Here is an 11226-nt window from a genome sequence, read left to right as displayed (position 1 = left end):
TATAAAATCATTAATGTATTCCTTTACACCATCTTACATCTCTTCATCTTGCATTATCTATCTTTGTTTTTATCCATAAATTACTGTTTGTTATTACTGTTATTACAGGGTTGTGTATGTATTAGTATTTACCATGTTGTCTTGTACTTTTATGTACCTCCCAGTGTCTTCCTTTGCCTTATTCATGTTATGCTGATTATATCCCACTTATTGTATATTGCTTTCCTTTTACCCAAGTTAATACTTGTCTGCTCTGTAGGTGGTGTCCTGATACAGTGTTAATAGGATAATCCTGGACTGCTAACTGAAAGGTCAGTTGTCCAAACCTACCAGTTACTCCTCTAAAACCTGCTACAGGGTTGCTGTAATTTGGAACTGATTAGACAACACTTAACATCAGCAACACCCCTCTAGTTAGTGATTGTTCCTCCTTCCCCCTTCCATTCCTGTGAATCTAAGAATGCTTCTTTCTGTGTATATATCTTTTCTTGAATTTTGTATATTAGTGGTCTCTTACAGTATTTGTGATTGACTAATTTCACTCAGTGTAATGTCTTCTAGGTTCATCCATGTTATGAGTTAGATGTTTTACAGAGTCATTGTTATTCTTTAACACGGTCTTGCATTGTTTATTTATCTATTCATCTGCTGTTGGGCACTTAAGTTGTTTTCATCTTTTTGCTATTATGAATGGTGCTGCTTGAACATGCATGTGCTTCTATCTATTGTGGTGTTGTTGTTAAACGCCATTAAGTCAGTTCTGACTCATAGGGACCTTGTATAGCGTTTCTGAGGAGTGGCTGGTAAGCTTGAACTGCTGACATTGCGGTTCAAACCTTCTTTGCAGTATAGCACATTAAATCGCAGCAGCTCTTATTTCTCTGGGACACCTACTATATAAGGAGTGCTGGTAGCGTAGTGGTTACGAATTGGGCTACTAACCTCAAGGTCGGCGATTCAAAACTACCAGCTGTTCCACAGGAGAAAGATGAGGCTTTCTGGTCCCGTAAAGATTTGCAGCCTCGGAAACCCTGTGCAGGGTCACTATGAGTCAGAACCGACTCCATGGTACTTAACGACAACAACAACAACCTAATGTATAGTGCTATTATTGGATCATATTGTATCTCTGATTCTAACTTTTTAAGAAATTGACATACTGTTTTGCGATCCCATCAGCAGTGTGTGAGTGTCCCAGTTTTTCACACTCTTGCCAGCATTTGTTGTTTTCTGTTTTTTGGATCATTGCTATTATTGCTGAAGTGAGATGATATCTCATTATTTTTATTTGCATCTTTAATGCATAGTAAAGAATTCAAAGGAATTATATTTAGGTATCTTTTACCTTATTGAGAGAATGAGAAAGCTGCCGAAATAAGGAAAACACAGACAGAAGTTTCAGAGCATTCAAGAAAACACTACAACAAACTGACAAAGTATGAAAAAATAAAACCTTACAAAAGCAAATAGAAATATGAATCTCGAAGATTAGTAGTAAGATTTTAGAAATAGATAATATATCGAAGGGGTAGACAAGTAGAATTGAATCAATGGAAGGCTAAATGGGTGTGAGCTGAACACAAATCTCAGCATTCATCTGCTAGAGGAATGCTGTTAGTGAGCATGCTGGCTCAGTAGGATAAAGCACTGGACTTCGAACCAAAAGGTCAGTGGTTCGAACACACCAGCTGCTTCGAGGAAGAAAGATAACTAAGCTTTTCTGCTCCTGCAAAGATAAATGTTCTTGGACGCCCTATACAATATTGCTGTGAGTCAGAACCAACTCGACAGCACTTAACAACACAAAGAGAAAAAAATCAGTAAAAAGAACAGCACCAACAAAAAATCTGAAGAAAGCCTAACGATTATATGGGACATCATCAAGAGGAATAGTGTATATGTGATCAGAATTTCAGAACAAAAAGAGACAAATATACCACAGAAAAAAATTGTCAAGGAGTTGTTAGAGGGTAAACTTCCCTGACATCATTGAAGACAAGGAGGTAAGCATTCAAGAAACGAAATGAACTCCTAATAGGATAGGCTCCAAAAGAAAATCACCAAGACTTACAATCAAATTCTCCAAAACCAAAAACAAGGAAAGACTCCTGAAAGCCACTGGAAAGAACAAAAAGTTGCCTACAAAGAATTATTGAGATTAAGCTGTGACTTCTTAGCAGAAAACATATGTTGTTGTCGTTAAGTGCCGTTGAGTCGGTTCCGACCCATAGCAACCCTGTACAGGGTTTCCGAGGGTGTAAATCTTTACGGGAGTAGAAAGCCTCATCTTTCTCCCGTGGAGCGGCTGCTAGTTTCGAACTCCTGACCTTAAGGTTCGCAGCCCGATTTGTAACCACTACGCTAAAGAAAAAAAATGCCAACCAAGAATCATATCTAACAAAATTATCCCTCACATATGACAGTAAAATTAGGACATTTCTAGATAAACAGAAATTAAAAGAATCTGTAAAAACCAAAATAACCTTCCCAAAAATTCTAAAGAGAGTTCATTGGACAAAGAACTAACAACAGCAGACAACAACCTGAGATTGACACACATGTCAGTATCACCCAGAGCTCAATTTAGAGAAGGAAAACAAATCTACAAGACAGAAAATAGGGACAATTTTTAACAACAAAAACAATACCACAAGTAAAAAGAGGAAATAGTGTAATTAACAGAACTTCCAAATAAAGAGGATTTGCATAATCATGCATAAAGTGCTGTATTAAATAATTCATTGTACCCTAAAGATGCATATGTGTGTTTGTAATATTTTGTGCATGTATCTATGTGTGTGTGTGTACAAACTCAACATGCATATATGCATGCGCAATCATTCTATTAAAATAAATTGTAACCATAAAAGTGGAGTCCTGTAGGATAAGCACTCTACTGATAACCACAAGATCAGCAATTCAAAGCCACTAGCTGCTCCTTGGAACTCCTATACAGGGTCACTATGAGTCAGAACCAACTCGAGGACACTTGACAACAATGGCATCTGTAAAAGTTTCTTCCAAGTTTCCTAATATAAGTTATTAATGATGTTTTAGAAAGTGAGAGTTGTTATACATTGCTAGTGAAAGTATAAATTGATGCACTGTGAAGGAAAATAGTAGCAAAGTTGGAAATGTGCATATTGTACAAACTGGAATTTCATTTCTAGAGTCTACACTGGAGAGACTTTTGTATATGTACATAGAGACATGTACAAAGAATGTTGCTGCAAAATTTGTTATAGTAATGAAGAATCAGAAACTGTCTAATTGCTCCTGAGTAGAGAAACTGTGGAGTAAGTCCTGGTGTGGCATTGTAAGATAAGCACTAGACTGCTAACCACATTGCCGGTGGCTCCAGCATACCAACCACTCCTTAAAAACTCTATACAGAGTCACTATGAGTCAGAACCAACTTGACGGCACTTAACAACAAAAACAATAACAGAGATAACTGTAGTCTATTTTACAGTGGGATAATTGTTGTTGAGTGCCATCGAGTAAGTTCCAACTCATAGTAACCCTGTATAGAGTTTCCAGGCAGCAGCTGGTGAGTTTAAACTGCTGACCTTGTCATTCACAGTCCAGTACTGATCCTACAGTGCCACACCAGGAGTTAATTATATCTAAATATACCAACATACATAAATTTGTAAAACAACATTGAGTGAAAAAAACAAGGTACCAAAACTTGCAAATGGTTGACATCATTTATGTAAAAAAAAAAGTACGTTATATAATGTTCCTGGATATATATATACATACACACACAGAAATATATGTAATAAAACTATAAAAAGTATGTATGAGAATGAAACACACCAGAGAATGATAAAGACCAATTTAGATAGGTAATGGAGAAGATAAAGAGGAAATGGGCATATGATTTCATTTCTTCTTTAAAGGGAGGGAAACGGAAGGAAAATGGGCACAATGTAAAAATCTATGTAAGTTCATTGGTAGGGTCACATGTGAGTATTCTGTATATTTATGCTATTTCTGAAATTTAAAAAATTAATTTAAAATCACCAAATCTTATTTTTATGTTTAGCTTGAAGCTCAACTTGAGAAAAAAGACCAACAATTTAAAGAACAAGAAAAGACTATGTCCATGTTGCAGCAAGATATCATATGCAAACATCACCATCTAGAATCACTAGATAGACTCTTGACAGAAAGCAAAGGGGTAAAATCATCTTTATAAAAGTTCTATTTAAAAACTCACTAATTTTTGGTTTCTATTTCTCTAACATGCCTTTGTTCTAAGCAAATCATTAATTGCTTAATATAGTAATGCTAAAATGTTTATATGTGTACTTAAATTTTTTGTTACTAATCCATATGTTTTCAGGAAATGGAAAAGGAAAATATGAAGAAAGATGAAGCTTTGAAGGCATTACAGAACCAAGTATCTGAAGAAACAATCAAGGCTAGTATGCTAATACTTTAAAATATATTTTTGTTATTGAAGGCATGCCTGTTGTATTTTTGTTGATGTTTTAGTTTTTATTTACTTTTTTCAGTTCATTTTAAGAAATCATTTTCATAAAAATCATTTAAGAGATAAATAGTTGAACTGAGTTAGTAAATGTGTTTCTATATTTTCTTCACTATTAATTGTGATCCTTATTAAGCAGTGGTGGTGGCTGTGTGCCGTGGAGTCGGTTCCGACTCATAGCGACCCTGTGCAGGGTTTCCAAGGCTGTAAATCTTTACAGGAGCAGAATGCCTCATCTTTCTCCTGGGGAACAGCTGGTAGTTTTGAACTGCTGACCTTGCAGTTCGCAGCCCGATTTGTAACCACTACGCTACCAGAGCACCTTTATTAAGCACTAGTTGCAAATTTAATTTATAGACTATTTGACTAGCCACTTTTCTTTCTTTCTTTTATGTTATTTTTTTTTTTTTTTTGCCTCTTAAAAACAATTTTAAAATTGCTGCTAGTCAGTGCTACCACTGAAGTAATCAAGTTTTGTCTCTTTTTACCACTTCTGCTATAAGATTAATTGGGAGATTAATCTAGACTTTCTGGCTAAGCTATCATTCTGTCACTAGGATTGTTTTCATGGTTAAGAACATGAGCTTTGTAGTTTGAGGTCTGACTTCAAAGGTCTTATTGACTGGCTGTAACCTTGGCCAGATTATTTATATTGTTGGGACTTTAATGTCTTCATCTAAAAGTCTGGGAAACAATACTTAATAAGAGGGTTAGTATGAAAATTAAGTCAAATGAGATCATAAAGTGTTTAGCACATACTAAGGGTCACTGGTTCAAACTCACCAGTTGCTCCTTGGAAATCTACACAGAGTTGCTCTGATTTGGAAATGACTGACAGCACTTAACAACAGCAAAGTACTACATTAAGAGCAGAATTAGTACTACTATTATTTTAACCCTTTGCAATGGTTGAATTCATAGCAACCCCATATGACACAGTAGAAGTGTAGATTTTTGACTATAATCTATATGGAAATAGATCACAGGTTTTTGTTTTATGGAGCTGTTATTGAGTGGTTCAAACTCTCAATCTTTGTGGCTTACCCATTGTGCTACCAGGGTTCCTTGTTTTGTTTTGTTTTATTTTAATGTTTTATTGTGAATTATGTGATAGTTCACATGGGAAGACATTAGCTTCACATTGATCCCGTCATGTATCCTTTCCTTGCCATGGTTACAATCCCTTCCATACATCATCGACCAATCAAAGGGTATATACCCTGCAAGCATGCCCCCTGTCTTCCGCATACCGCCCCTCTCTCTCTCCAGGTCCAAAGTCTCCAGCCGCTCCATCTCTCCATGACATAGTCTCTGCCTCCATCCCTGGCATCACTGCTTCTCTGGGTAGGGTTCTGTTCTCTGCTCTTCTCCTTTGATGGTCCCAGGGACCTCCATTCCTAGACTGTAAGGTTAATCATTCCCCTCCCTTTGCCCCCAAACATCCACCTTTTCATTTCCAGCCCTTACAATCAGTCCTGATAACAATTATTCTATGTTGTATTGCAAGGGACCTATCCACATCTCCTTTTATCAGCCCTGACTAGGCAGAGTGGATATCACTCAGTGGAGATTCCACCTTGCTCCACACCCTCTGGATCTAGGTTCCCACTTGAAAGCTTGTAAGCTACTCATTTCTTGCCTCTGTAATCCCCGCCCCCAGGTTCGTTGTATTTTAGCTACTAATTTGATTTATCCACGGTGCCTGTTTTCAAAGTTTGCTAAGTAACCACCCCAAAATCAAACCCAGTGCCATTGAGTAGATTCCAGCTCAGAACTCTGTAGAGGTTTTTAAATCTTTTGTTGTTGTTGTTATGTGCCTTGGAGTCAGTTCTGACTCATAATGACCCTGTACAGAGTTTCCAAGGCTGTAAATCATTATGGGAGCAGAAAGCCTCCTCTTTCTCCCGTGAAACAGTTGGTAGTTTTGAACTGCTAACCCTGAGGATAGCAGCCCAATTTGTAGCCACTATACTACTTTTGTTGTTGTTGTTAAGTGCTGTCGAGTTGGTTCCGACCCATAGTGACCCTGTATAGGGTTTCTGAGGAGTAGCTGGTGAGCTTGAACTGCCGACCTTGCAGTTCAGATGACTTTGTAGTCTGGCGCATTAACCCACAGCGCTACACCAAGACTCTACGCTACTTTTAGGGGAGCATAAAACCTCATTTTTCTCCTGAGGAGTGGCTGGTGGATTTGAACTGCTGATCTGGTGGTTAGTAGTCCAGTGCTTATCCTACACTGCCATCAGGACTCCTAAAATTGGTTAAATAATTACTATATATTCAGTATTTTCTCCTTTATGTTCTTAATATTTAAAATGCTCTTGCCTTTATTCGGTTACATATGACTTGAATATAAAGGATTTTTTGAAAATCTGATGTTACTTTTCTGTCTGGTATTCTGTTTTTGACCCATTTTGTGGCCAGGTATATCTAATTCTTCCATTATTTTCCTTGTAGTATATTCCAAAATGCTTTAACATTTAATGCCATGTCAGTTCCTTTCCTCATAACAAAATGACGTCTAAGATCATTAATATTAAAAACTTACTGTTGTATAAACCTTTTAATTAATTATTTATTTATTTTGTATAAAGCTTTTAAACATAAAATAGTTTCGTTACGTAAAACCCATATTGCCATTTAACTTCTCCTTTTCATTAAACTGCCTAATATGTCTAGCCAGTTATCTGGAAAGTTATTTTCATATATTAATACCCAGATAAGAGCAATCAGCAAAACACAAACTTATGACGTTGGGTTTTGTTCCATTTGTACCTTTAGTACATTTGTTGTTACTGAGAAAAAATAAAAAACAAAATGATAAAGAAATGGTTACATGAAGTGTCTATGGTACTTGGAGCTGTACTAAATGACTGTAATATGAGACAGTTTCAGAAAATTGGAAAACTTGTATTATCTTTTAATTCTGTTTTTCCATGAATTTTTTGAAGTTCCCTTGTTCATAGGATTTAGAGCACAAAAGTAGGAACTTTGAAGTCTAATTCTCTGTTCCTGTTGTGTCATTGCTACCCTTCTTATGTGACTTTTGATCATGTCCATCTGCATGCCTCATTTCTTTTCTGCAACAGAAACACAAATTTTCTATCTGCAGGAGAATCATAAGGGTCAGTTTAATGCTGCATCAATTATAAAAGTATCACTGATGAGAGCTAGGAGTCCCTGGGTGGTGCAAACAATTAATACACTTGGCTGCTAACTAAAAGGTTAGAGGTTTGAGTACACCCAGAGACACCTTGGAAGAAAGGCCTGGCAGTCCTACTTCTGGAAACTCAACTATTGAAAAGCTGGTGTGTAAAAGCACAGTTTTTCCCTTACACACCACGAGATGCACCATGAGTTGGTCATCTCAGTGGCAACTGGTTTTATTGAAAGCTGAAAGACTGATGGGGAAATTCTGTGCAGGTAACAAGAAATGAATAAACTAAACAAAGTATGTTGTTGTTGTTGTTAGGTGCCATTGAGTCGGGCACCGACTCATAGCGACCTTATGCACAGCAGAACAAAAAACTGTCCCATCCTGGGCCAACCTCACTACTGTTGTCACACTTGAGTCCATCGATGCTGCCACCTGGCCAGTCCATCTCATTGGGGGTCTTCCTCTTTTTCTCTGACCCTCCACCTTACCAAACATGATATCCTTCTCCAGAAACTGCCCCTTCCTGACAATATGTCCAAAGTATGAGAGACCAAGTTCAGCCATCTTGGCCTCTAAGGGAGCACTCTGGCTGCACTTCTTCCAAACAGATCTATTGGTTCTTTTGGCAGCCCATGGCACTTTCAATATTCTCCTCCAACACTACAACTCAAAAGCATCAATGCCTCTATGGTCTTCCTTCTTCACTGTCCAGCTTTCGCATCCATGTAAGGTTATTGAAAATACCATGGCTTGGGTCAGGTGCACCTTAGTCCTCAAGTTGACATCTTTGCTCTTCAACACTTTAAAAAGGTCTTGTGCAGCAGATTTGCCTAATGCAATACATCATTTGATTTCTTGACTGCTGCTTCGATGAGTGTTGATACTTGATCCAAGAAGAATGAAATCCTTGACAACTTCAATCTTTTCTCCGTTGAAAAGAATGTTGTTTATTGGTCTAATGGTGAAAAAATTTGTTTTCTTTACATTGAGATGTAATCCATACTGAATGTAATCCATACTGTTCTCTTTGATCTACATCAGTAAATGTTTTAAGTTCTCTTCACTTTCAGCAAGCAAGGTTGTATGATCTGCATATCGCAGGTTGTTAATGAGTCTTCCTCCAATCCTGATGCCATGTTTTTCTTCATAGAATTCAGCTTCTTGTATTATTTGCTCAGCATACAGGTTGAATAAGTATGGTGAAAGAATACAACCTTGTCACACACGTTTCTTAATTTTAAAACATTCAGTGTTCCCATGTTCTGTTCGAACAACTGCTTCTTGGTCCAGGTACAGATTCCTCATGAGTACAATTAAGTGTTCCGGAATACTCATACTTTGCAATGTTGTCCATAGTTTGTCATGATCTTACACAATTAAAACCCTTTGCATAGTCGTTAAGCACAGGTAAACATCTTTCTGATATTCTCTGCTTTCAGCCAAGATCCATCGGACATCAGCAGTGATATCTCTCATTCCACAGCCTCTTCTGAATCTGGCTTGAACCTCTGGAAGTTTTCTGTCAATGTATGATTGTTGTCATTTCTGTATTACCTTTAGCAAAACTTGACTCACTTGAGATATCAAAGAGATTGTCTGATGATTTCTGCATTCCATTGGGTCACTTCTCTTTGGAATGGGCACAAATTGGATCTCTTCCAATCAGTCGGCCAGATAGTTGTCTTCCAAATTTCTTGGCAGAGATGAGTGAGTGCCTCCTGTGCCACCTCACTTTCTTGAAAGATTTCAATTTTTGTTCCATCAATTACTGGTGCCTTGTTCTTTGACAATTCCTTCAGTGCATCTTGGACTTCCTCCCTAAGTATCATTGGCTCTTGATCATATGCTACCTCTTGAAATGGTTTAACATTAACCATTTCCTTTTCATACAGTGACGTTGTGTATTCCTTCCATCTTCTCTTGATGCTTTGTGCATCATTCAATCATTTTCCCAGAGAATCTTTCAATAACAAAAGTGGAGACTTGAATTTTTTCTTCAGTCCCCCCAGGTGTGTTCTTCCTTTTTGGTTTTCTGATTCCAGATCTTTGCACATTTTATTATAATATTTGTCTTTATCTTCTCGAGCTGATCTTTGAAATTTTCTGTTCAGCTCTTGGACCTCCTCATTTCTTCCATTTGTTTTAGCATCTCTACGCTGGTGAGCAAGTTTCAGAGTCTCTTCTGACATCCATTTTGACCTTTTCCTTCTTTCTTGTCTTCTTAATAACTTTTTGCTTTCTTCACATATGCTGTTCTTGATGTCATCCCACAACTCTTCTGGTCTTTGGTCTTTAGAGTTTAATATATTAAATCTGTTCTTCAGATGATCTCTAAATTCAGGTGGGATGTATTCAAGGTCATATTTTGACTCTTGTGGACTTGTTTTCATTTTCTTCACCTTCAGTTTGAATTTGCATATGAATAATTGATGGTCTGTTACACAGTCTGCCCCTGACCTTGTTTTCAGTGATGATGTGGAGCTTTTCCATCTTCTCTTTCCACAGATGTAGTCAATTTGATTTCTGCTTATCCCATCTAGCGAGGTCCAGGTGTATAGTTGTCTGTTATGCTGTCTAAAGAAGGTATTTGAAATGAACAAATTTTTTTTTTGCAGAATTCTATCATGCGTTCTCCAGCATCATTTCTATGACCAAGGCTATATTTTCCAACTACTGGTCCTTTCTCTTTTCTCCCAAGTTATGTTACCTATTATTAAATACAATATTGTGAAGGTGCTTATTAGAGATTTAATTTGCTCATGTATTTAATTTTTCTTTGGTTTTGCTTACTATCCTGGGTTTCTTCTTTATCCCCCTGAAGAAATTCATAAGTAGAAAGTATGCCAAGAAATAGTAAGAACTTAACTCCTCTGGAGTTCTTGTATAGCACTGTAGGATAAGAACTGGACTGCTAACTAAAAGGTTGGTGGTTCAAGCCCACCATCTGTTCCTCAGAAGCCCCTCATGTGGTCATTGAGTCAGAACTGAACTTCTCTTCATGAAGATAGGTAGCCTCAAGCCTGATTGCCCTAGACTATGCCCCGGAGAAAGATCTGTGGTTCACAGAGTGAGGTTTGTTTTGATTTCCTTTGTTTATGTTTAAGTACATATATGTGAAAGGAGTTCTGGTAGTGTAGTAGTTTTTGAATTGGGCTGTTAATGTCAAGATCAGCAGTTTGAATCTACCAGCTGTTTCTTGGGAGAAAGATGAGGTTTTCTGCTTCCATAAAGATTTACAGCCTTGGAAAACCCTACACAGGGTCAATATGAGTTTTTACTGACTCCACGACACACAGTCACCACCACATGTATGTATACACGTGTATTTGTAAATGGTTTGTCTACAATGAGTGTGTTTATGTGTCTGACACTCAGACTCTCAAGTGCTTTGTTCAGATAAGAAATCCAAGACAGTAGTGGATATTTTAAAAATTATGAATTTTAACTGATTATCCATTTTAATTCATTTTTACTGTAAAAAATTCCAAACCCACAGAAAAGTTGTAAGAATGGTATAAGGTATGCCTGGGTACCTTTCTCGTAGAATCACTTTAATTTGTAGCTACTTTCA

The 11226-nt window shown here is 37.2% G+C and overlaps 1 protein-coding gene across 1 annotated transcript in view; it reads left to right on the top strand.

Moving 5' to 3' along the window:
- Positions 1-11226, top strand: part of CCDC18 (coiled-coil domain containing 18) — a 209898-nt gene that overhangs the window by 132469 nt on the left and 66203 nt on the right. Inside the window, exons 13-14 of the mRNA XM_006831049.1 lie at positions 4052-4186; positions 4352-4429. Coding sequence (XP_006831112.1) covers positions 4052-4186; positions 4352-4429 — 213 coding nt within the window. The remainder of the gene's footprint in view (positions 1-4051; positions 4187-4351; positions 4430-11226) is intronic.

This window comes from Chrysochloris asiatica, unplaced genomic scaffold, assembly GCF_000296735.1.
Source record: "Chrysochloris asiatica unplaced genomic scaffold, ChrAsi1.0 scaffold00002, whole genome shotgun sequence".
NCBI lineage: Eukaryota > Metazoa > Chordata > Mammalia > Afrosoricida > Chrysochloridae > Chrysochloris > Chrysochloris asiatica.
The sequence above is the reverse complement of the archived record's forward strand: the minus strand, read 5'-3'. Positions and strand labels throughout refer to the sequence as shown.